Source organism: Acomys minous, assembly GCF_964271855.1.
Source record: "Acomys minous genome assembly, chromosome: 3".
NCBI lineage: Eukaryota > Metazoa > Chordata > Mammalia > Rodentia > Muridae > Acomys > Acomys minous.
In genome coordinates this window covers 139,239,719-139,265,470 of record NC_140485.1, presented here as the reverse complement: position 1 = coordinate 139,265,470, position 25,752 = coordinate 139,239,719, and the positions used below count along the sequence as shown (strand labels likewise).

Below are 25,752 nucleotides of genomic sequence, written 5' to 3'. Positions count from 1 at the left end.
CATCCCATTTGGGCTTTGGGTGCTGGAATGGGCTGACTGAAAAAAAAATATAGCACTTGGCTGAAGACTGAATCCTGGATACAGGGTGTGGCAGGAAGAGCCTGATAGGAAATACAGAAGTCAAGAGACGTCCAGGGATGCTGGCTGGCTGCGTCAGGATGAGGTCAGAAGGAGTGAGGTTATGTCACTGAACAGAGACGCAGAGCCATGTAGACACCAAGCTCATCTGCCGCCCTCACTGGAGAGGATTCAGAGGGTAGTGGTGAGCCAACCATTGAAGGACTGGGAGGAGAAAGAGAGGAGGGAGAAGCCAGAAGCTGACGGTGAATGAGTGGTAGAGCGCAGTGTGTGTAGCCTGGTGGCCGGGAGTGAAAACTGATGGGTTAGAAGGAAAAGAGGAGAAAGGGTGTCCTCGGGCCCTCGCCATCCAGTGTCAGTAAGGGGAGAACAGAGAGAAATATGAGAGTGTCAACTGTAGTTATGGAGAAAGGACGACAGTCCCACCATGAGTCTTGGGGCAAGAGTCTCAGCGGCTGCAGAAGCTGAAAAATGTGGTGGCCAAGGGGATGCAGGCCTTCCCTGTGGGAAGTTTAGGGTCACTGAGAAGAGATGACGCACCATCTCATCTTCTTCAATGACTGCTATAAACAGGGCATGTTAATCAGTGGCAATGACGTTCTGATGAAACATGACAAGACCACCAGTGTGTCACACATGTTAAAGTGAGGCTCGGGAGAAGAAGCAGGTCTATTTCCTCAGGGCGATGATGGCTCCTGGGAACTAGGGCCACTCTCCAGCTCACAGCAGGTAACAAGATGAAGCTTTCACACTAATGTGCGTCACGGTGGCCTCAGAGAGATTACTTGGTCTCAGCAGCCCGGATTTTCCTTCTTACAGAAAAAATGATGGCATCCGGTCATTTCTCAGAGTTCTGGAACAAGTGGGATTGCATGTTTCTGACTGTAACTGCTGTTTACGGCCACCAATACAATGAGGTCACAGCGACAGAGTGGACCTTTCCATAAGCATAGTGTCCATCTGTCTAGCATGTGACTTAATAGGGCTGACACAGATGTTGGCTCCTGCATGACAGACGTGCACGCCCACTATTAGTTCTTCCTCTGTGATCTCTTTCTGTTTTTAACCAATCTTTCTTGGGGATTTTGAGATTTGGATGAAAAGGGAATCACTAGGGTTGAGAAGATAGTACAGTTGCTAGAGCCCTTGCCGTGAAAGCACAAAGAACCGAGTTCAGTCCTCAGAATCCACATAAAGAAAGCTGGGTTTGGTGACACTCTAGTTCTGGTAACCCTAGTGCTGCAGGAAGCGTGGATAGGAGGACCCGCCATCACTGACCAGCTACTCAATGCAGCAGGCCAGTGGAGGAGCATGTCTCAAAAAATAAGGAGGATGGTATCCTGAGGAATGACACCTAGGGTTGATTTCTGGCTTCCATATGCAAACACATGCACATCTACATACACAAACATGCAAACATGTGTACACACATGAACATGCATACATAAATGTACAAATACTCATGTATACACACATGTGCATACAAACACATATACAAACATGTGCACATGAATAGACACATGCACACACATGTTCACACATGGACATGCACACACAAGTACACAACTAAATCACTAAGTTCTATTAACCACTTCCTTCAGAAACAAAACTTAAACTCTTTGAATTTTAGAATATTTAAAATTTAATTTTCATTTTATGTATGTGGTATTTTGCCTGTGTGTACAACTGTGCACCATGTCTACACAGTGCCCATAGAGACCAGGAGGGCATCAAATCACCTGGTACTAGAGGCACAGTTGGCTGTGAGCCACTATGAGGGTGCAAGGAATTGGACCTGTGTCCCCCACAAGAGCAGCCGGTGCTCTTAACCTCTCCTGGCATGCTGAGTTTAGCTTCATAGTCTTTCTGGTTTATCCTACAGTTCAGTCACTAAGCCTCTCCACCACAAATGCAGCCACTCAGCAAGGATTTCAAACATCACAGATGAGTAGAGTCACTCCAAAGCTTGAATTGAGTCCCAAAGCCAGTGTCACCTATGGAGACTGTGAGGTTCAGGCAGCCCTCAGCAGGCCCGCTTTCCAGGAGGGCAGGTGCCAACGAGCTGCAGCCACAGGAAAGAAGGTGACTTGTGTCAGCCCCCTGACAGCAGACTGCTTTACTGCCGAGCCTTCTCCAGAGAGTCAGTGGAAATGGCATTAGTGACCAGGGAAAGGAGGTGGGACATGAGCAGACTGAGAAGAAAGTAAAGGCAAAAATGCCACTAGAGAGACAGCATAAACCCACAAGGAAAATTTAAACCTCCACTTGGAGGGTGTGATCAGTTTGGAAGTTGTGATGGGTGATTCAGAACTCAATTGCTCTTGTCAGTGGGGAGCAGCCAAGTTCAGAGTGCACTCTTGTGTTAGTTACCTTCCTATTTCTGTGAGAAACAACATGAGCATGGCAACTTATAGAAGGCTTTATCTGAGGCTTTAAGCTTCAGAGGGATAGTAGTTCATGCCCATCATGGTGGGGATCGTGGCAGCTAGCAGGCAGGCAGGCATGGCCATGGAGCAGGAGCTGAAAGCTTACGCCTTGATCCACAAGCACAAGGCAGAGAGAAAGAGCACAGGGAATCACAGGAATCTTTTGGAACTTCAAAGCCCACCTCCAGTGACATACCTCCTCCAACATGGCCACACCCACTCCAACATGGCCACACCCACTCCAACATGGTCACGCCCACTCCAACATGGCCATGCCCACTCTAACAAGGCTGTACCTGCTAATCCTTCCCAAACTGATCTACTAACTGGAGACCAAGTATTCAAACACCACAATATGCAACATGGAAGTCGTGTTACTAAGCCTAGGGTTTCCCCAGAGTTGTCAGGTAAACAGGACTGTGAATATCTGTGTTTTCCAGGCAGCATTTATGGTAGTGGATAATGCAAATCTGAATTGGACTAGAAAGATACTAAATTTGAAGAGGGTCAGTGGCAAGAGAAAACTCTGGACCTATTGACTAAAAGTCTCCATGAGGTTGAATTAAGACATGTACACACCTTGATTTAAAAGCTTAGAAAAATAAGGGATACTTACTGGAAAGGAAATACTTGGGGTTGGTGCCTCCTCTTGAGGTGATGAGGCCGAAGGATGACTGTGAGAATAGGAGACCTAACAACATCACAGAGATGATAAGCTCACCCTGAGCGAGCACATCAATAAATGGCTCACTGGAAAGGATAGAGTTCAAGTTCCCCAGAGCAACCACAAAGGCAGGAGCGAAGCTGCAGACTGAGCCCGAAGCTTGTCTTCCAGGAGTGAAGGGCTATATCTGGTGTCCATGGGTCAGGACAGCAGTAGAAAGGGAAAGGTGGGGCTCCAAGCGGCAGGGAATCTACAAGCCCAAGGGGGGTCAAGGAAGGAGGAAACGCTTTAAGGAACTGACTACACAATATGCTTCTCCCCGATCAGAACCACAAGGAAAGATGGAGGAGAGAGGGGAGGAGACAAAATCAATGTGTGCTGGACAATGGGCAGTAGTAGAGGAGATTGTGACAGCGACACGGACTGCGCAGGACACAGACCAAAGGCGGAGCCCAGCAAGGCACAGTGTGGGGACTGGGCCAGATGCAGCCTGCTGATCTCCACAGGAAAACATGTGGTCCTCTGAACACTGCCCCACCCCACCCCCTACTGCCCTGCTGCCCGCACCTCTCACTGAAGAAGGCCCCCTTCAAGGTACAGGATGGCTCCCATCCAAAGGCAGATCACTGTAGACAGGGAACCGTCTAGTCGGACAAGCAAACAATTATAAAAAAAAAAGCTCCGAGTCACTCAAGTTCTAATGGGTTCACTAGAGAAGTGTTCACTGGAATGACCCCATTTCAGTGTCTCACCTGCAGCCCTACACAAGACTTGTGAAGAAGCGCCACCCTGGTGCTCCCATCTGCTAGCCTCAGAACCACCTAGAAGCCTTCAGATCCTCTTCGGCACTGGATGAAGAAACCTACTCCTAAATGAACATCCTGAGCTGGAGGAAGTGACCCGGGAGACAGAGGAAGGGAGGTGCAGTCAGCCGGGGGACCACAGCTCCTTCCTTAGAAAATTAAGAGCCATTTTCTACTTCTCTGCAGGGTGAGGCTTTAGCATGCCAGCGAACCTAATACTATGGCAAGCTTTTATTCTGGAGTAAGTAGAAGAGGAAAACATGCTGTACCTGAAAGTAGCAGTGCTCGGGCTGTGTCCTTCAAGATGGCGGACGAGGAGCCCCTGCTTGTAGAGTCTCGCCAAGTCACATCAGCTAAACCCCTTGGGAGGAAGGGCTCCTGCCTGGCTCCTGCCTTCCTAGCCTTGCCCTCCCTGAAGATACCTTGCTGTGTTTAACAGTGTGCACAGAAGAGACAGAAAAGCTAGCGGCTTTCCATCTCCTTCCCGAAGATTCCACCACCCCTGGAAGTTGAGATACAAATTCTTGGCACCATCTCCCGTCAGGCATCCGAAAGGGCTTCCTAAATTACGATCCAGGATTCTGTCTGTCGCCCCAATCATTCCTCAGGGGTACATTGATGTGCTTCCTCCTTGCATTTGATTTTGCCTTCCTAATGATTGCTTTTCCTACGCGGTGAACAAGGTCCAGCCCTTTCTCTGGCCGATTCACTTCATCAGCAGCTGACAGATGTCCAGGGATGCAAAGAACATTGCTAGCAACGGCACAGAGAAGGGGAACAGCAGGTGACAGGAGCCACCACTGAGACCGTCACTAACTCTCTCAGACTAACAACCTGCAAATGAGGAAAAATAAGAAGAAGATTACAGGCAATTTTAGGAATGCTTTTAAAAAAAAAGAGACTCCTAATGCATGTGGAAAAAAATAGGACATTCTCTGCATGCATAGCATGGGGAAATATTTTAGCAAAAGTTACTGGTCTTTTATGTAGTTTTTGAAATTTTTTAATCCAAACAAGTAAACAATAAATGGATTTTTGTTCGTTTTTTTAATAGGTGACTAAGGAATAGTAAGCCAATGTTTTTCTTTTCTTTTCATCGGAAGGGAAAAAAATAAGAAAAATGGCAGTGTTGTGGAAAGGACCACCTTCAGTCCTGGCCTGAGTTCTAGTGTTGAATACCCACATACTGCTGGTGTACATCCCTGTGACCTCAAGTGCATCCCTGGGACCCCCAAGGCTCCACCCATCCTTTCCCAGGGCAGGGATGTAGCAGGTCTGCAAAGGGCTGGCACAGGTGTGTGGCACAAGGCAGCCATTCCTCAGCAGCAGCCCCTCACCTCTCTGTGATGCTGGGGCAGGTGCCACACCTACCCTCCCTGAAGGAAGGACACTCCCACAGCTTTAGCTAAGAGTTATACAAACCAGAAGCCATGCTGGTAGGCAAGAGAGGCCCAACAGCTGTACCTGAGTGCCCCCAAAAGGACGCTCTGAAAAACACCAGGATGGCACAAAACCAGTAGTTACTTGCTCCAAGCAGCTGCCTGGGGGCAGGCAGCTCCTGGATGGCTGATGAGTCATGACCCCTTTTCACAGAACGTCTGCCAGCGCTCCCCCATCTTGGCTTCAGCCTCCTTTCCCTGGCTTAACATCATCTGACTTTTACAATTTAGATTTCCTTTCTTGCTTGCTTTCCCCATGGATGCATGCATATTAAGCCTGAGAGGAAAAGGGAAGACAGGAGGCCACAGAAGCACAGTTCCTTCCTAGCTTGACCCCTCAGGCGGTGGTCACCCATGTTCTTTCATGGACCTAGCATGCAGTCAGAAGGTAAAAAGAAAAAGGAAGATTACTGGCCCAACCGGGACTTGAACCTGTGACCTCTGCTTCATTATGGAATGATAATCTGCTCAGCCCAACGCTTCTGTCTAACTACCTTCAGGCCAATAAAACCCAGGCTCTGTTTCACTATATTATCTCAAGACTCGTTACTTAGAATCCTAAAACATGCTTTTGTTGAAATCTCAATGAGCCTGGTACTTTCAAATGAATACTTTATGTTTTTAAGAGAATCTATGAGAATGCACACATAAAAATGGTATTTTTATTCCACAAATAAGGTAAGAAGCATAACAATAAGCTAAGGGCCTACTGAGGAAAGGATTCTAACAAGGCATTTCTCACTCTGTTTCCAGGGACTATGAGCAAGTGATTTGATATTTTTTGGGGGGCAAACAGTTGTGTGCTTTTTGTGGTATTATTTTTTATACCTTTGCAAACATCATAATACAAAATATAAATTAATTTAGACATGATAGTTCATCTCAATTATCCACTTGATGAGATCTGGGTATCCTGGGGGAAAGGGCCTCTTGGCGTGCCAGTGGGGGATAACTGAAAAGACCTGCCCACTGTGGGCAGACCACTCCCTAGCTGAGTACAAGTGTCCAGTGCTCTGTGCTTGCTGACTGCAGACACAGAATGATCAGAGCCTCAAGCTCCTGTGTTGACTTCCCCAGCATAAAGGATGGTACTTGAAACTGTGAACCAAAGAGACCTTTCTCTCCTCAGTTGCTTTTTTTTTCCAGGTGTTTGACAATAGGAAAAGTCAGATACAAGGAATTATCCACTTCATGAAATCATATCTGAAAATGTGAAAACTAGTTTTAACCAAAGCTTAAATTAAAAGTTTCTGAAGTTTGTAATATTAGCATGCATGCAGACACACACACAGACAGTATATATATATGTGTGTGTGTGTGTGTGTGTGTATGTATATGTGTGTGTGTTTATATGTGTATATATGTATATATGTATATGTATGTATGTATGTGTGTATATATATATATATATTCCAAAGGCAAACAATAAGCAATTTGTAGCTAATTTGTTGCTTTGAGTTTACCTCAGAACTTATTTTCTTAGACCTAGTCTATGTTGCCAGGTAATCATATTCCACTAAATCAGTTCTATTTATAAACTGGTATCCAATATTTGAAATAAGAAATACCTCATGGGAATAGTGCAAGTAGTGTTGAAGAAACTGCTGGTGTTGCCATTTGAAATCCGTTTATCAATTACCTACCACCACTGCGTGAATTTTACACTGAGGTAAATATAGATATTCTGCTCTACTTGGCACTAATCTGTCCAAACTCTCCATGAAGTTTAGAGTGGTGTGCTCCCAGTAAAATCTGTTTGTCATGCCCATGAGAGGTTAAAGGGAGGCTGTGGAAATGTGGGTCATATCTTGAAAGAAACTAAAGAAGGCTGGTTGCTAATTACATGTCTAAATTATTTCCTTACAGCAGTAAACTTTCTTCAAATGCTATCACGCTATTAGTTCTAGGTCAAAAGGTTTTCTTGTAAATTTCATAATACATGTATGTGAATGAGTGTGAATATGTTTGTATATGTGCGTGTGTGTGTCTGTGTGTATGAGTATGTGTGTTTATGTGTCTGTACCTGTGTGAGTGTGTGTGCGAGCATGTCCGTGCATGCATGTGAGTGTGTGTGAATATATGTGTGTGAATATGTGTGGTACGTGTATGTATATATGTGTGTCATATGCATTAGTGTGTGTATGCATGTATGTATGTATGTATGGTGCATGTGTGTGTGGTATATGTGGTATGTATGTGAGTGTGTATGTGTGTACATACAGGTGTGTGTGTGTGTATGTATGTATGCATTTTGTTGTTGAGAATGAAACCCAGGGTGTTGTGTGTTCTAGGCAAATGCTCTACCATTGAATTACAGCCCAATTAAGAACAATTATTTTAAAAACTCATTTGTATAGATAACCATCCTAAAATCACTATTATTAATTCCCATTGCTATTATTTTATTAGTTCTTGAATTAGTTATTGAAACTTAATAGTTAGAATCCACTAACGCATTCTGTTCTTACAGTGTGTACACACTGTTGGTACGACGGCATCATTCCGAGTCCACATTGCAGAGCTTTATAAAGAGACACTGGATGGATGTAGAGAACATGACAAAAGCTCGCTCAAATGGACGGACTCCCCCATCCCAAAAAGCCCGACCAGACAAATGTTATGCTCAAGACAAAGCCCCACACTAAGGAGAAATCTGTGTAGCACTGAAAGTGGGAAAGGAAAGAGGAATGTGTGGTAACAAAGCTTGTGGGGTGGGGGGCGGATTGTACCTGTAACCCCAGCACTCGGGAAGCCAAGAAAGGAAAACTACCTCAAGTTCAAAGCCAGCATGGGCTGCAGTGTGAGGCTCCATCCCAGTAAGCACAATGGCCTAGAGATGACTTAGCCAGCTGGTAAAGTTCTTGTCTATAGATAGATAGATAGGTAGGTAGAAAGAAGATATAGTCTTTAATTGCATAAACCATCTAATCGTCGCTCAATGAAATGCCTTCATTTCCCATGAAGATCTGCTCGTAATACGTGATGTAAAGACTGTGTCATTAAATAGACATATTTTCTGTGTACACCATTGTGTGTAGAGATCACTAGCCTATGTATAAAGAGGCTTGTCCATGTCTCCTGTCTTGCTTCCATGGGACTAGAAGAAGTAAAACAAACAAAATCAGAGAAGCCAGATCACTTTACATTAGTATCCAAAGCCTACAACTTCTAAATTAACTGAGCCGGTCAGGGGCTATTCAACATTCCCACATACTTGTGAATCAGGAAATGAAACTGAACATAAGTGTGATAGAAGTAATGATTTCTTTTTTGTACTCCCATCACCCCATCACACATAAATATACACACCCTCACACACACACACACTCACATACACACATACACAGTCTATACCTCATTCTGGGATATTCCCTCCCTCTCCATCCTCAAGGGAAACATATCACACTCAAACTTGACCCCTCTTTTGTCTCTCATGGCAGGCGAGCCATCTGCCTGAAAATCCTCTAGTTTCTACCTTTCAGGATATCCAGCTTTGGCCACTGCCGTCCCTCCATGCCACCTCCCTGGTTCAGGCCCCAATCCTCACTCAGCGTTGGCTGCCAAGGAGAACTCAGGCATACAGCTCTGCTCGCTGCATCCCTCGTGCCCTTTAGAGTCTATTTGGAGTGTATCAGTCAGACAGATGCCTTTACAATACAGGTCAAGTCATGCCAGTCCTCTGCTCAGGGCTCCCCAGGGGTTCCAGTATCTTTCAGAGAAATAGCCAGAGTTCTTACAACAGCCATGCGGAGCCAGACAGCTAGGATCCCCATAAACCTGCTGCCTGCGCTGTCTCTCCTATCCCCTGGCTCACTTGGTTTCAATCCCACTGCTCTTAAAAGCATCCCTCAACCCAGCCAAATATAGATGGCCTCGGGACCTTTGTACCATGCACTTTTCTGTCTACAGAACTCCTTCCCTGAGGAGCCTCGGGCTTACTTTCCCATCTCCTTCAGATATCTGCTCAAGTGTGCCTTGTCTGCAAGGCTTTTCCCAAACACGGCCTACAGTCATGGTGATGGACTTCCCCAGGAGCCTTGTCTGTTCTTTATTATTCTCCTCACTGATCACGCCTCAAAATCCTGTGCATGTTCATCTTTCAGTGTTCGGTAAGATCACCTCGTAGACAAGGGCAGGGCTCCTGGCTGTGCTCCATCCTCAAATTGGCCTCTCGGGAGTGTCTGATGGACTCAGGGTAGACTCTCAGCAAAGGTTGCATAAATCAGTTAATAACTGAGCAAATCTATGTCGTTGATCTGAGTTTAGAAGCCAAAATGATCCAGTAGTGTCAGAACGGTAACTTAGAAGCACCGTGTTCCCAGGGAATTTAAGTGTCCTCCATGGATGAAGGATACCACAACAGGGACCCGACCTCAGTAGTTAAACATTCCAGAAGCTAGTGTGCAGGTTAATGTTTGTCACCTTGACAGGAACCAGAGACACCTAGGAAGAGGGAGTCTCAATTGAGGAACCAACCGAGCCTATTACACTGCCTTGTGGGTATGTCTGTGAGGCTGGTTTTTTGTTGTCATTATTGTTTTGTTTTAAATGCTAACTAATATGAGAGCCCAGCCAAGCATGAAGGATGCAATCCTTAGGCCAGTGGGCCTGGGCTATACGTGAAAAGTCTCTGAGGAAGCCAGAGGAAGCAAGCCAGTGAGTGGCATTCATCTGGGTCTCTACCTCAGTTCCTGACACCAGGTTCCTATTTGAGTCTGGTTCCCTAGATGGTGGGCTGTGACCTGTAAGCCAGATAAACCTTTTCCTCCACTAGTCACTTTGGTTGGCGTTTCTATCACAGCAACAGAGCCTAGAACCCTGGCAGAGGGGGCCTGGGGTGTGGTACCCAAAAAGAGTAATACGTAAATGACAAATGAGAAGAGGGATCGCGGTTGTCCCTACTCCAAACCCCAAAGGCAAAGGTAGACTTGCAGTGGCAGCAGAGGTGAAGGAGGGTGTTTCAACGGGCCTGGTCACCCATTCTTCTATTGCAGAGGGGATCATGACAGAAGTGAAGTGGGTATCTGTAGGCCTTCCAGAATTATACCCCAAGACTAGGATGCCATCTGGAGGGGACATTTGACCAGACTCCCAGATTAAAGTACTCGTAGGAATGCAGGATGCTGGGGAGAATGGAATAAAGGCAGAGCTTTCAGGATCCACCCTGCCCTAAGGGCATCTCTCCAATGGTGGATGGGCCTGGAAACTGGCCCAAGCTAGAAGGACCAGGTGCTACAGACCTGGCCCCCTGCTTGCCTGTGAGAGGAGGTAAGGGATGTCTCAGCCCTATCTAAGAGTGGCTCCTTCTGCACACTCATGTGCACATGCACACACACACATGCAAACTGTGATTTTCTAGCCCTGTCCCCCGAGTGCCTCTCTCCCTCCCTGGGGCCTCTTCCCCACCCACTTTTCCTCTCATAGCTTTTTGCACCTTCTTCCTGGCCCAGTAGAAGTCTGTGTCTTCTCGCATACCTGTTCAGAAAGCTTTGGATGCAGCCTGGGGGCTGGCCTGGTGTCTTAGTTAGGCTTTCTATAGCTGTGAAGAGACACCATGACCATGGCAACTCTTAGAAAGGAAACATTTAATTTTGGCTGGTTTACATTTCATAGGTTTAGTCCATTATCCTCATGGCTGAAAGCATGGCGGCATGCAGGCAGACACGGTGCTGGAGAGGTAGCTGAGAGTTCTACATTTAGATCCACAGGCAGCAGGAAGAGAGAGTGACACTGGGCATGGCTTGAGCATCTGAAACCTCAAAGCTGCCCCCCCACACACACACACTTCCTCCAACAAGACCACACCTCTTATCAGTGTCATTCCCTGTGAGCCTATGGGGAACATTTTCATTCAAACCACCACACCTGGGTCCTCTACTGCAGGCCTTGAGGCTGCAGAGGGTGAGGATGGAGTCGGGGCTGGAGTTAGAGAAAGCATGGTGTCTGTGGGACTGGAGGTAACGGTGTCTGTGCTGTGTCTGCTCAGCCTTCTGGGTTTGAATGAAGCCAATGGAAAGGAAACCAGGCAGAATGACAGGAGAATGTGCTCTGATGACTGTCCTCTCCTTCAAGCCCACTGCCGTCTTGTAGGTGGTCAGCAACTGTGGTGCATGTTTTCTAAGTGATGATAAAGCCTCGTCAAGTCTCAAATAGAAGCATGAGAATATTTTGCCTGAAAAGACAGATGACATCTATTACTTAATACACACACGTATAGTGCTTTAAATTAGATTAAATACAACTGATGGGCACAATTTCACAGAATGCTAGATTTGGGAGGGGCTAATCTGTTTTCTAAGGAAAATGAATATGTAAAATAAATATTTCAGTTTCCCTGGGTTTTCAGGAAAAGTATCTCATATCCCAGGTTATTCTCAACATCCTGATCCTCCTCCCTTTCCCAGCCAAGTGCTGGGATTACAGGCATTTGGCACCATGCCTGGCTATGAACTAATTCATTTTGGGTTCTATTTTGGAGCACTTTCTCTGTGCAGAGTCACACCTTTACTCCCAAGCCCTCACCCCCACGCCCCTACCACCATACACCCCCACCACTAAATGTACATCCTTTGCTGAATCGACTTGAGTGCCCAATGCCTGAGTCCTTCAACAGGGAGCTTCAGGCAGAAATAATTCATCTGAGATGGCTCTGGGTCACTGTGCAAATCTCACCTTGCCTTCTGCTTCTTCCAGTACAATAGGTACCAGCAGTATGGCGCCGAGGAGTGTGTGCTGCAGATGGGGGGCGTGCTGTGTCCCGGTCCTGGCTGCGGAGCTGGGCTGCTGCCGGAACAGGGCCAGAGGAAGGTCATCTGTGAAGGGGGCAACGGCCTGGGCTGCGGAGTGAGTACCGACCACACACCCAGGGGTGCTTGGTGGTGTGCGCCTTGTTTTTGTGGATGTGATAAGAGTACTTGCATTTGCCTTTCGGGCTCAGTCATATTTGAACCGATGGACAGGAAAACAGATTATTTTTCATTCCTGTAGGGCTCCACCTATGCAAATGTATTTATTTTGGAAGGAGTTGTGTTGAGATATTCTGCACTCTATTTATTGAGGCATTTACTCTAAGATGTCCTGAGCCCCCACACCCGAACTTTACTCTTCTTTGCAGGAGGGAGAGAAAGTCTTCCCAAATGCCTCAAAGCAAAAGCAAAGAGAGAAGGGAATTTCCCATCTGGGTCCAGGCTGTTGGCAGGGTGTGGTGGCACATGCTACACAAAGAAACCTTGTGTCAAAAAAAAAAAAAAAAACCTCTCCCCCCAAAAAACAAACAAACAAGAAGAAAAGAAAAGAAGTAGCATGGTTAGTATGGGCAAACTCAAAAATACTTTGAGATGAAATAGGCAGAGCTGTTTGCCAGTTAGGAAACAAGAAAGAACAGAAAAATGTTCGGAGAGGTCAAAGCAGCCGAGCTGAGCAGACCCCACACATACCTCCGTCCATCCAGGAGGAGGGAGGCGTGTCGCCTAGGTTACATGTGTGAGCAATAAGTGGGTACCAGTGCTGATATTACGTCTCAAACAGGCTAGGTAAGTAAAACTGTGTGCAGTTTTACAAGATGCTATTGGATTTCTTTTAGAATTGCAGATTCCTTGGGGGGCTTTCCAGAAGAAGGTGCAATTAGCTGGGTCTTCGCACCCAGGCCTAACTCTTGGTTAAGTCACTTGTTCAAGTGTCACCATCTGCCACTCCAGTGAAGGCCACTGGAAAGCCAGTGCTCTGCAGTAGAGGAAGTAGAAGTTGAAAAATGATGAGATGTCTTGATGCCTCAAAAGGAAGACAAACAAACAAGCAAAAGGTGCCTCCTGGTTAAGGATTGTAGTTGGGTGGGATTCAGGTAGTGTTTGCTGTGCTTAAAAGCCATGCAAATTGAGCAACACTCTTCAGCCATGGTCTCTATCAGACACTATGTGGTCCACACTGATTGTGGGTGGCCAAAGACTGGCTGCCACATTTAGGGATCAGAATCATTGATGGCTCACTTTGTTTGTCTGCTGTTTTCCTAATGATTCTATCTGTAAAACAGGATTTTAATATTTCTTCATGAGGTAGACAATGTCTTTGGCCTGGTTTTTACATTGCTTCTTACTTTCCTTTGAAAACATCAATAGCTTAAAGTCATTTTCTATGTTTTGGAAAGCATTTGTGTCATATTTGGCTATTTGGGTTGGATTTTTTTTTTTAACAGTGTGCCACCATTAAGTAGCCTGTGTATTTAAACTCCAAATCATGAGAAGTTACTTTCTTAAAAAGTGTATTAAATTTAATTATTGGGTGGAAATCTGAGGACAACTTGTGGGAGTTGGATCTCTCTCTCTCAACTGTGTGGGTCCTGGTGGGGGGGGGTGTCACAATCAGAGCCAGGACTTGGTGGCAAGTGCCCACTGGGCCATGTCACTGGCTCAGGAAATTGCTGTAGAGGTCCTGTGAATGGTTTCTGTGCCTTTGGATTAGTGAGTTTGCTGACAAACTTTACTTCAATGAGGGTGGGGATATTTAGGTGTCTCTTTGTCCTTTGGAAATCTGGGTAATATGAGCCTCTGTTTTGGTTTGACTTGTTCTGTGTAGTTGTTTGTGGGAACAGAATGGTTGCATTGCCCTAGATTTCATCATTTCCTAGGGCATTTATTATGTTCCAGAGCTCCTAAGGTCAGGAGTCTCCAATGAAGCCTTTGGCTGAGTGGTTGTGTTTGGGGGAGTTCCTTGAGGTTGCAGTCCACATGGGAGGACCCATCTAGAAGTTTGACTAGAGGAGACAGACCTGCCTGGACAGTGGCTCCTCCATTCACATGTCTGGGGTGCGCCAAAAAGGGCCTCAGTTCCTCCTTGGCTGTTGCCAGAAGGTGAGGTCTCTCACCGCAGGGCCCTGTTCTTGGCTGTTTGTCTCCAGGATGGCAGCTACCTTTCCTCTGAGCATGTGACCCAGATGGGAGAGCAGAGAGGGAGCCGGGCACCTGTGGTGTCCTATGGTCTCACCATCACTTCAACCTGAGTCTACTCATGTGACCTTTGCTCCCTCAGAAAGCAGGGAACTAGGATCTATTGTGAAAAAATACTATCAAAGAACACCTGAGTGTATTTTTGTTGGGACCGGGGTGGAAGCCGAGAAAATGCTCTTCAAAGAAGCTTTAAAATGCAAGCTTTATTTTCTGCATCCTCAGGGAGATGGCCAAGTTGGGATCTGAACCAACTTTCCCAAAGGGAGATTGTACAACTTTTTTAAAGGATGGGAACACAAAGCGAGGGGGAGCAGGATGGCCCGTTGCATTGACCAATCAGTTGTTGACACAAGGGGTTGAGCAAAGAAGTAAACATGGTAACTGGGTCACCTGGTTTCAGGACCCTCAGCTTTCTGCAGTCAGGTCCCCTCTTGGGCTTTGGCCTAGAATTTAGAACAATAGGGGAACAAAGGAGTGGACAAGAGACCCGGAATTTCGAGTGATAAGGGAACAAAGGAGTGGTCCAGCTTTAAGTCTAGACAGACAACACATTTGTGACTTGTGTGCCTTGCTTTAGATAACTGGATAATGGCAACTTCCATCTTTACATCCTTTACCAGTTAACAGGCAAACATGGAACATCTGAAGCAGCATTGTCCTTGTCAGTGAAATAGAGGTCGTTTCTGAGATGGCTGGACTCAGGCAACTGTCTCATAACATTTTAAACCACTGGCACTTGCAATTTGAAGTTGAAAAGAGGACAAAGGAAAGTTAATTTATAAAGGCTGAATTGACCTCTTCATCCCTTTCCCCTCCCCTTCCCTCCCCTCTCCCTCTCTTCCCCCTCCACCTGACTGCTGTAGTCTCTCCCCTCTCTGGAGCTTCCATTGGTTTCCATAGCTTTAGCTTCTTGGCAGGCACAAATTGACCTCATAGTCCCCGTTTGCTTCAGGCCCCCAACTTTCACAAAAGGACATTAACCCAGTTGTACTACTGAAGAGATCTCATGACACGTAGATGGGAGCTTGGGTTGGCACCTGGTTTTCAAGCACTGGCACCACCAACTGCTAATCATCCTAATCCCCTGTGTGCCAGCCGTGCCAGCTCCTGAGCAGGGGCGTATCACAGAGCCAATGTAAGATTGTGGTGGATTCTAAATAATGTAGTATAAATGAGCTAAAATGGCATCTGGTGAGAAGATAGAAATGTATTTAATAGGGTGTGTGGTAGTTTGAATGAGAATGCCCCCCAAAGACTCATATATGTGAATACTTGGTCCCCAGCTGGCAGAACTGTTTTAGGAGAGATTAGGAGATGTGGCCTTGTTGGAAGAGGTGTGTCACATCACCAGGGGTGAGCTTTGAAGTTAGAAGAAGCCCACAACAGGCCTAGTCTTTCCCTCTCTGCCCACTGCTTGTGGATCAGATGTGAGCTCTCAGCTCCTGCTCCAGCCCCACGCCTGCTTGTGCCGTGCTCCCCACCATGATGGTGCTCCAGCACCATGCCTGCCTGTGCCATGTTCCCTGACCATGCCTGCTTGTGCGGTGCTCCCCACCATGATGATGCTCCAGCACATGCCTGCCTGTGCTATGCTCTCTCGCCGTGATGGTGCTCCCTCACCATGCCTGCTTGTGCCGTGCTCCCCACCGTGATGGTGCTCGACTCACCCTCTGAAACTGTAAACAAGCGCCTCCCTCCATTTTAAATGCTTTCTTTTATAAGTTGTCTTGATCAAGGCATCCCTTCACAGCAGTAAAACAGTAACTAAGGCAGCTATCAAAGGCTTCATCAATGTTCGAAGAACACTTCAGACCTGACCTTCAAGAGAAATTGCTCAGAGAGCCCTCATTCGGCCCACTCTTTCTCATAGTCTGAGTCAAGCCCTATCCGGAGCAGAGATCTGTGTCCCAGACCAATGTGTGCACGGACCCTGCGTGCCTGTGACTGCTACTGTGTATAGTTCCCACCTGAAGAAAGTAGACTCGGGTGGTGGGCTTCTCCAACACGAACGGTAAGGTTAGTATGTAGGACCCTTGTTCAAATATGTATCCAGGTCCATTGGAAAATGAGATTCCCTCATCCTTTCCGTCACTGAGCTCACCAGATGCCAAGGAGCAGTGGGCATTACCTAACATGCTGTAACAAGGTTCCCTGTGCGCACGATGGTACAGATCCATCTGGTAACAGCTCGGCAGATTCGTGATGGTCACGGCAGATTCATTACTAGGGGAAAGAATGACTTGAGAGAAGGTCCCACCTCCGAGGACTGTGGAAATGCACTGATTCCTTGGACCTGTATTCCTGTCCTGAGTCTACGTTCTTCCTCCCAATAAAAGAGTGTGCTTGAGCTTCCATGGGGTAAGTGAAAGACAGAGTGGCTCAAACAATGCAAAGGTAATAAGAATTAGCCGCCATTGTTTTCCAGTCGTCTAGCCGTGTCTTAGAACTGCCTCCGCAGCCTCACAAAAGTGTCTTCAGAAAGTGTTTAAGTGTCTTCATATACTTTTATAACACCGTGTTTTAATGGCACTCCTAGGTCATAATGCCGAGCACTTCACCACACAGGTGTTATTTGTTAAAGGAAGGGATCCACAGAGAGTCGATCGGGAGTGCAGAAGTACCACAGAACGCACTAGCAAGGGCTTCCTCCACAGCCAAGCAGAGAGCCTGTGCACACTGGCAAATGGCATCTCCTCCTCCTGGGAGCACTGAGGCTTTAGTTTTCACTGAGCATGGAATATTTTTAAATTGATATGACTCAACAAAGTATATGTTTGGGGATCAAATAACCTGATCTTGTTCTCGTCCAAGCCTTTGATCGTATTTTGACTATGGCTCATAAAAGCACTCATTGATTTCCTAGGAACTCCTGCAATACATCCTTCTTTCCTGTGGCCCTCTTACAATGCATCAGAACCACCTCACTAACTTTTATGACACCTATGCAAAATGTTGACATGGTTAATACTGGAAAATAGTGACAAAATATGAAGTACATTCTAGTCACTGGCCTGGAATGGAGGAAGCTGTAAGAGTGAACCCTCCTGAGTCCCTGAGAAGTCAGACATATTTGTTTTATTTGGTGTTGTCTTGGACTCTAATATAGCTGGGATTTTTTAAAAATTACAACTGAATTTGAAAGAATAATTTCCTGTTGTAAATTAGAAATCCAGGGACAAGATTTAATATCAACTAAAAAGAAATCAAATAAAAACAAGAGACCTATTCTTTTTTAAAATTTATTTTTATTTTATGTGCATTAGTGTTTTAACTGCATGTATGTCTGTATGAAAATGCCAGATCCCCTAGAACTGGAGTTACAGACAGGTATAATCTGCCATTTGGGTGCTGGGAATTGAACTGTGGAAGAGCAGACAATACTCTTAACCACTGAGCCATCTTTCCTCCTCTTAAAACTATATTCTGCTAAATAAATGAGAACTTTCTATAGGCACTCAACAGTCTCCCTTCCTTTAACAGATAACACCTGTGTGGTGAAGTGTTCGGTTAGGAGGAACAGCACAGTGTGTGCCTCGGGCCCTCACCTACACAGGCCCCTCCTGAATCCTCCAATCCAAGGGTGCTACCTTGCACTACTTTCCTCAGAATGGGTCTTTAAAAGGCATAAGCTCAAGTTGTAAATGTCACTTCAAACCCAGATTCATAAAAATAAGCATAATATGGCCATGTGGTGTCTATGTTGAAAATTATGACTTTGAACTACTCAATGCCAGTGGCACTAAATGTGTCATTGGGGATGTTTGTGAGATAAGAATCTGACCCTTGCTTTCAGTCTTTGTGTAGGAAAGGAGTCAGGGAAGGTGCCAAGATTTGTGTTGTGACTGAATTAAAATTTAAGTTAACCAGTAAGATCTACAGCCCTTTGTCAGTATGTTGAGTTTAGAAGTGAAAAGCAAAAAGACTGTTGGTATTTACTAATGCAAGGACAAGGGGAACTGTTCTCTTTGCTCTTCCTTCTGTTTGTTTTCATTTTCGTTCAGCTTGGATTGTGCTCTTCTGTAGCCCAGGCTGGCCCTAAATTCGGTAGGTAACCAAGGAAGTCCTCACTAAGACCTCAGCAAGCGCCACATGCCTGCCTTCCTCGGCTGCTCTTTAAGGAGATCTTAGTTTATTTTTATAAAAATACATACATTATAATGAAATGCTTTGTCAACTAGATTGGGTTTGTTCTTTCTTAAAGAACTGGAATTAAAATCTAAGCCCCACAAGTGTGTAGCTTGCACCATAATGTATTCGAGGAGATACCAGACGAGACAGGCAGGCATTCCTCAGGGTGACTAAACATAGGCCACAGAGCACAAAACTCCAGGCTCTGCTGAACTTCCCTCATCATAACTGCCTGAACCCACAAACATGCCCCAAGTAGAACCATGCCATGTTGATGTGTTAATTTTTAATCTATAAAACGTTCCTCATCAAAAAGCATTTTTGAAAGAAGATCAATGCTAGAAAATGTCAAAAAATATGCATTCCTTGTTTATTTGACATGTGTCCAAAAATCTAATTTCAACTCCAAGATTGGCTCATTTGCAGATTGGAAATAAGTCTTGCTAGACTTTCTGCCTGCGAGACAGCTTGGGGTGCAAAGATAGAAAGCTTTGGAGAGTATTTATTTTAATTAAAGAAACCGTTTGCAAATGTACAAGCCAGTTCCCACATACCGTTCCTCTGCAAAGTGTTTGTCAATCGACAAATGTTCCTCGAAAGACAGTGTTCTGTGATTTGGAGCGTATGCTTTATAATCAGGCCCAGGTCTGGCCACTCCTCTCATTTCTTGTCATTTGTTTGTTTGTTTAAATAAAGGGAAGTTTTGTTCTGTTTGGATGTAAATTATCTCCTGCAAAGCTCTGTGCTGGAGGCATGGTCCCCAGCTCCGGTTGCTGCAGAGAGTGACCGCATGGTGGCAGGGAGGAAGCATCAATAGATGCCTTCACAGCTGAACAGGGACTGGGGCGGGAGACATGAAGACTGGTCGCAGGAAGACAGTCCCTTGAGGCATCTTTTTGAAAGAATAGCTTGTTCCCAGACAACCGTCTCCCCTCTCTTTCCCGCCTCTCCTCACTGCCCCAATATAAGCTGCTTTTCTCCACTTGGGGCCCAGAGCTGATGTGGTCATGCAACTGTGCTTGGAAAGCGCCAATACAGTGAGCCAAAAACCAAACAAAAACAAAACACCAACTTTCTTCCCCTAGATTTTTTCTTTATCATGCATTTCATCACAGTAACAAATACATAACACAAGTATCAAATAACTTTATCCTCTGTATTTGGAAGTCAATGTGGTCACAAATTGAAGACCCCTGGTCTAGCTCTATGTGCTCCAGAGAGCACAAAGCAGTTCAGAACAGACTCTCAGCGACGTGACTACTGAGTACGTGGGTTTATCTTGATGGTCCTCTGACCCCTCTCTCTAGGACTATGTTGTTCAACATGCACATATGCTACTATTTACAGGAAAACTAAATCAATCAACCATTCAGTTCCTTATGGTATCCCCATTCTGTGTCCTTAGTGGTCACATGGGGCAGATAGCAGCTATGCTGGACATTATAAACACTGTCCATTTTTTTTTTTTTTGTCACCAAAGAAAAATCTACCAGAGAAAGGTCAGGATGCCCATCTTAAGCAGTATCATTGGCAATCCCTAAGTTTTCTGCATCTTGACTTCAAACACTTTGACCTCTGCAGTTGTGTTTAATAAGAGAAACCCAGAGAACAAGAATACAGTGCAGGTGAGGCCTGGTGTTGTGTGCCTGGAATCCCAGCACTCAAGAGCCAGAGGCAGTTTTATGAGTTCCGGGCCAGCTTGCAGTGCGTAGAGAGATGGGGATGGTGCATTTTGCAAACAGAGCATCATGCAACATGCGTTCCTGGGCTGACCTGAGGAAATGAGGAACTGGGTTGGAGTGCAAGTACATACATACAAGAATGAATTCAGCCACATGGAAACCAAAGAAAACTTACTTTCCTTTGGAGCCAGCTAGGAATGCAACATGGAGAACACAGGTTCAACAAAGGGGTCTCTGTGTTTAACATTTAAACTGGGAGAGGAGCAGATTGCTGCATCGTTTGTCCAGCAGTGTTGCTGGTTTAGGTCAGAGTCAAACTGTCTGGGTATAGTCTCAGCCTCTGGGAGTGTTTGGTGGAGGGGTCACACCATGGTTTATCACCCCCAAACTGCCATTAGTGTCTCTTGGAACTGTGATTTAGCCCTTATTCAAAAGTTCGTGCTACCCTGAGTTTAAACACCAGAACCACCTAAAGGTGGTACATGCCTGTAAACCCAGCTCTTGGGAGGTGGTGGCAGCATCACAAACCCAAGGTCATCTTCAGTTGTGCACAGAGATCAAGGCCAGCCAGCCCCACCTGTTGAAACCTGTTCCTTTTCTCCCTTAAGTGTCAAACCAAGGTTACTCCGTCCTGGTTTTCTTTCTGGACTGGAAATGGGGTGATAGCACATAGATAGGTGTATGACCCCATAATTAGCGAGCGTGAGTTAAACTGGGGTAGGATGTTTACTCTCTGTAGGATGGAACTGTTTGATATGCACACATGCAGCTTTCTGAACCAGCGGAATGCTGCGAACGCATCTTCCCAGCTCTGTGGCCCAGGAGCCGCCTTTCCTGTGCTGTGTTTTCTGAGACAGGTGTTTCGTGAAACAACTTGAGATTCAAGTCTTTCCTTTCATGTTTTTAATGCCGAGTGCTAAGAGGCATAGCACTAGCTATAATGAGCTTGTGAGATCTCATCCTCAAAGCCAGCAGGCCCGTGTGTTTTCCTCTTAGTTAGAGAACTGATAAATGACTTTCAAATCATATGCTATGTTTGTCTCACATGTATTTTTGGTCGTCTTTCTTCAGAATTTCATAAGCGTACAGTGCATTTTACTCAGATCCAACACTTCCTCCCACCTCCAGATTTCCCCATGCCTCCCTCACACCCCTTTCTCTGGTTTATGTTCTCTGGTTTTACTGTGTGTGTGTGTGTGTGTGTGTACTGAATCTAACTAGTGTGGGCCATATGAATACAGTGGTGACCACATGGGCATATTCAGTCTATCAGGGGACTTGTCGCTGAAGAAAACTGACCCTCCCTCAAAGTCGTTGACAACCCATAACTCCTCAGCCAGAGATGAGGACTCGTGAGCCTGTCTGGCATCCATGCTGGGCTATTGACTAGTGTGATCTTATGCACGCTACCATAGTTTTTAAGAGTTCATGGGTGCACCATCCCATCATACCCAGAAAATGCTTATGACCAACCTCCTTGTCCTTTACCCATTAAATTTCCCATGCCTTCATCAGTCACGTCCCTCAGCCTTCAGTGTAGGGTTAATGTCATAGATGTCCCATGTGGGATTGGGCCCTCCCTAGTCACTTGTTCTTTGCACTTTGACCAGCAGTTCTCTCTGTGCAGTGGTCTCTGTGGGTTGCTTCTATCTGCTGCAGAGAAGCTGTTTTAAGAAATGGTAAAGTTAACACTAGGCAAGAAAGCTTGTGGCTGCCCCTGACTCAGGGCTCAATTGCATTTCTGAAAGTCCATTTTTCTGGTAAAAATCCTTTTAATTCTAAAACTGCTCCTTTTAATTCTAAAACTTCTACCAACATGTTTAATAGGCTTAAGATCAACCTGGGAAGATAAGATGCATTTTTATGATTGTGTGTGATGCGTAACAATGCATTGTCAAGGAGTCTCTTAAACGAATGATATATGCCAACTTTGCACAGGAAAAGTTAAACTTGTGGGGAGCAGAATATTTTCTCATGGTGGAAATATAGCCCATAAAACACCATGTCAGATATCATGACCACCACAAAGGAACTATAGCATTTAGCAATTTGGCTTTACTGTCATATTTGAACACATCACTTCCACACAGCAAGAAGGAAAGTCACATTGCTATAACTTGAGCCCAGATAGCCAGCAATAATCCAGAGCCTTCTTGTAAAATGTGGGCCTCAGCCTTCCCTCCCATCCCAGCATTCTGAGTGCTAGGCTCTCTCCCGTTTCCAGCCCAGAGGTTGGTGATGCTTCTTGGGGACACAGGCAGTTGGATTCCATCTGATTACACGATAGTTTTTGGTCCCTTATCCTAAGTCCTTTGTCTTCTGTTGGTAGCAGCCCTGCAGACATACTGTGTTCTCCCTGACTGTGCTCCCGTCTCCCGGACACCAGCCCTGTTTATCCAGGCCATGTCAGTCATCCCTTCCTCTACATCAGCTGCCTGTTTCCCCCTCTCATAGCTCTGGAAAACGACCCTCTGGTCTTAAAGCTCATTCTGGATCGCTTAGTTCACACTCTAGCTCTGCTTCTCACCTTGATTTGATACCTTCTATCCGCAGGTTACAAAGTGTGATCATCAGAGCACGATTCTTTGTTCTCTCGTTCTTTATTCTTATCGTGGCAAATATACACAACACAATTTTCCATTTTAATCATGTAAATGCTCAAGCTGATAGCACTGAGAACACTTCACGGTGTTGCCTTTGGACAGCTTTCTCTTCTCCAGTGTCTCCTCGTCCCAAACGGAAGTTCATCAAAGCACACTCCTCATTTCTGTCTCTGGGAATGACCCCTGGTGTTTCATACAAGTGGAGTTGCATAGTGCACCCTGCTTATTTCTCTTGGCGTCAGTATTTTTGAGGAGCTTCCGTGTTGTTACTGTGGGTCAGACACTGTCCCACAGTAGGTACATCCACTGTGTCATGTAGTGTTTCTTTGTTGCCACTTAACTATCTCCCTCCCCCCCCACCCCCACCCCTACCCTCCCCCCCCCTCCAACTAGGGATAGCTCTTACTCTCAGGATCTAAATTTTGGCAGAGTCACTTGTCAGTGGTTAAAAAAAAAATCAGAATCACTTCCGGTCCCAAGTATAATATCGCTCCACTTAAAACACCTTTTCACAAATAACGAACTTGATTTAATATGTTAAATCTCCTGGCCCCACGTGCTGTGGGGGGCACAACACTCTCAGGACTAGTTTACCTTGTCACTCTGAGCACTGACACATCAAGCCCTTCCTATAGATGTTGACTCTCATCACCTCTATGTCCAGGTTGGCAGTTCAATCTGGTATCTCTTGTTTTCCTCAAAGGCTTAAAAAGCATCTGCTGCACTCACATGCAGATTTGCTTTGTGAAATATAATGCTAGAAACCAACTAGCCTTGAAGATAAGAAGTTGGTGTCTACATATTTCAGCCTCCTCCTAGGATCACCCCTCCTGACCAAAGCTCCCTGTCCCTCCTTTGAGTGTCGCAACCCTGACCTCTGGTCCTGCATACCAGAACATGGCTGTCCCGCTAGAATTAGCCTCGTGGACAGACTCACAAGGCTTGTCAAGGTCATTCTGGGAGATGGTCAAGAGCCATGTGGTTTGTTTCTCTGAGGCAGGGTCTCGGGTATTTCAGGCTAGCACTGAACTCACTGTGCAACTGAGGATAACCTTGAGCTTCAAGTCCTCCCGTCTCCAGCTCCCGAATTATTCTTTGATCGAGGTGTGTGTGGCGCCATGTCTAGGCTTAAGGTGTTGAAACTCTGAAGCCAGGGCTCCGTGAATCCAGCACCCGACTGACTGAGCTACATCCATAGCTCCTCACAGGATATTGTCTATAGCACTTTTTGCTAATAAAGACTAAGAGACAATAAAATTTTCACTAATACTACAGTGGTTAAATGTGGATTTGACATACCCTGTGACAAGAAACAAGGTCAGTCTGTGGCTTCATGTAGACTGTGTTTTAATACATAGAATTTTTTAAAAAGAGTCAAAAATAAAATCAATGCTCATAGAATTATAAAATCTTATGTGGATGATGATGATGATGATGATGATTAACCTTAAGAGTGGCTGTTTGAGTATGGAGGAACAGGGTGATAGAAGAGATTTTTACTTGCAATTTAAAGCCTTCTCCAACACAGATTTCCAAACATGTAATTAGAATACCTTTACTTTATTGAAACATAAAAGACAACTGTGTCTGAGATTAGGAACTACAATTTTTCTTAATTAAACATCTGAAATATACACTAAAACAACTTAGTGATATTATGTGTTAAAAATGCAAGCAATGGGGCCTGACAGATAGCTCAGTAGGTGGAAGCATTTTGCCTACCTGACGACCTTTGTTCTATCATCAAAACCCAAAGCAGAAGGAAAGACAGCCAAGTCCTGAAAATTGTGCTAAGACCTCCTCGTACACCATGGAGCAAGTACAACACACACACATACCACTGTGCACACACACAGTAACAACAGTGATATAAGCAGTGCTCTACAGCACACCAGAGTATATGTGGCTTCTAACTGAATATTTATTTTGTAACAAAGTAAAAGTGAGGAAGGTATTTGTAGGCTCCAAACACAAGGAAATGGTCAGTTCCAGGAGATGCAAAGGCTGTCCTGGCTTGATCATTGACATATGCATGGAGTTGTCACACAGCAACAGAACACCGTAACAGTTGTTATGCCAACTGTACATTTTAAAAGAAAAGGAAAATCACAGATAGGCAAAGAAAGCCTGACAAATAATTACACTACTTAAACCCACCCACCATGCTGAAAGTGTGTTTCCTTTGGGTTTTATTGGGGAGGGGTATTACTTTTTACTGGCAGAGACTGCAGTGTGAAGACTACATCCACCAACCTGGCTACTATTCTGAGCATAAGCAAGGCGTGCAGGTGGCCCAGCTCAACATCCCTTCAAGCTTGCAATCTGCATCAAGCATATCTTCCTGTCATACCAATTTAATTGAATGACATAGTTAAAGAAAAATGGGAATGAAGTCTGCTGGGAGATTTAATTTACGTTCTCAAAATAAGTTTTATGAAACATGTCATCAGAAGGATTGAGAGGCTGGATGCAAATAAATGAATTTCAAGGCTTTTGTGTCATTCTTAAATAGTGTAAGTAATTCCTAATTATAGGAAAATATATCCCAATGCTACCTTACACTTGTCTGAATTCTAGGTATTATATTTTAGTTAGTTTTGTTTATTTGTTTTCACTTTTAATTGTGAGGCAAGGCCTCACTCTTGCCCAGACTGGCCTGAAAACCAATAAATAATCTATTTTGTCCTTGCACTTGCAGCAATTCCCCTGTCTCTTATGAGCCTCCAGCCTCATGGTGTTAGTTTACTGGGTCTTCTGTATCTAGCTTTTCTTCCACAGGATAGAGACTGGTTCCTGTGGTGCCCAGAACCCAGTGCTCCAATGCATGGGAGCAGCCAAGTTGTGTGTTCTCCCATTTCAAACCAAATGAGGACCCAAAGTCAGTACACAGCAACTTCAGTCCACCCCACTCCTGGTACTAGGAGATAACACTCCACGGGGTCCTGCTTCAGGGAGTGCACTCAGCACTATAGGAGAGCACCTTGGCA

The 25,752-nt window shown here is 45.3% G+C and overlaps 1 protein-coding gene across 7 annotated transcripts in view; it reads left to right on the top strand.

The window, feature by feature from the left end:
• Window positions 1-25,752, top strand: part of PRKN (parkin RBR E3 ubiquitin protein ligase) — a 1,133,456-nt gene that overhangs the window by 944,454 nt on the left and 163,250 nt on the right. For all 7 annotated transcript variants that reach the window (XM_084777800.1, XM_084777801.1, XM_084777799.1 and 4 more), the window contains one exon: window positions 12,104-12,253. In XM_084777800.1, the coding sequence (XP_084633926.1) occupies window positions 12,104-12,253 (150 nt within the window). The remainder of the gene's footprint in view (window positions 1-12,103; window positions 12,254-25,752) is intronic.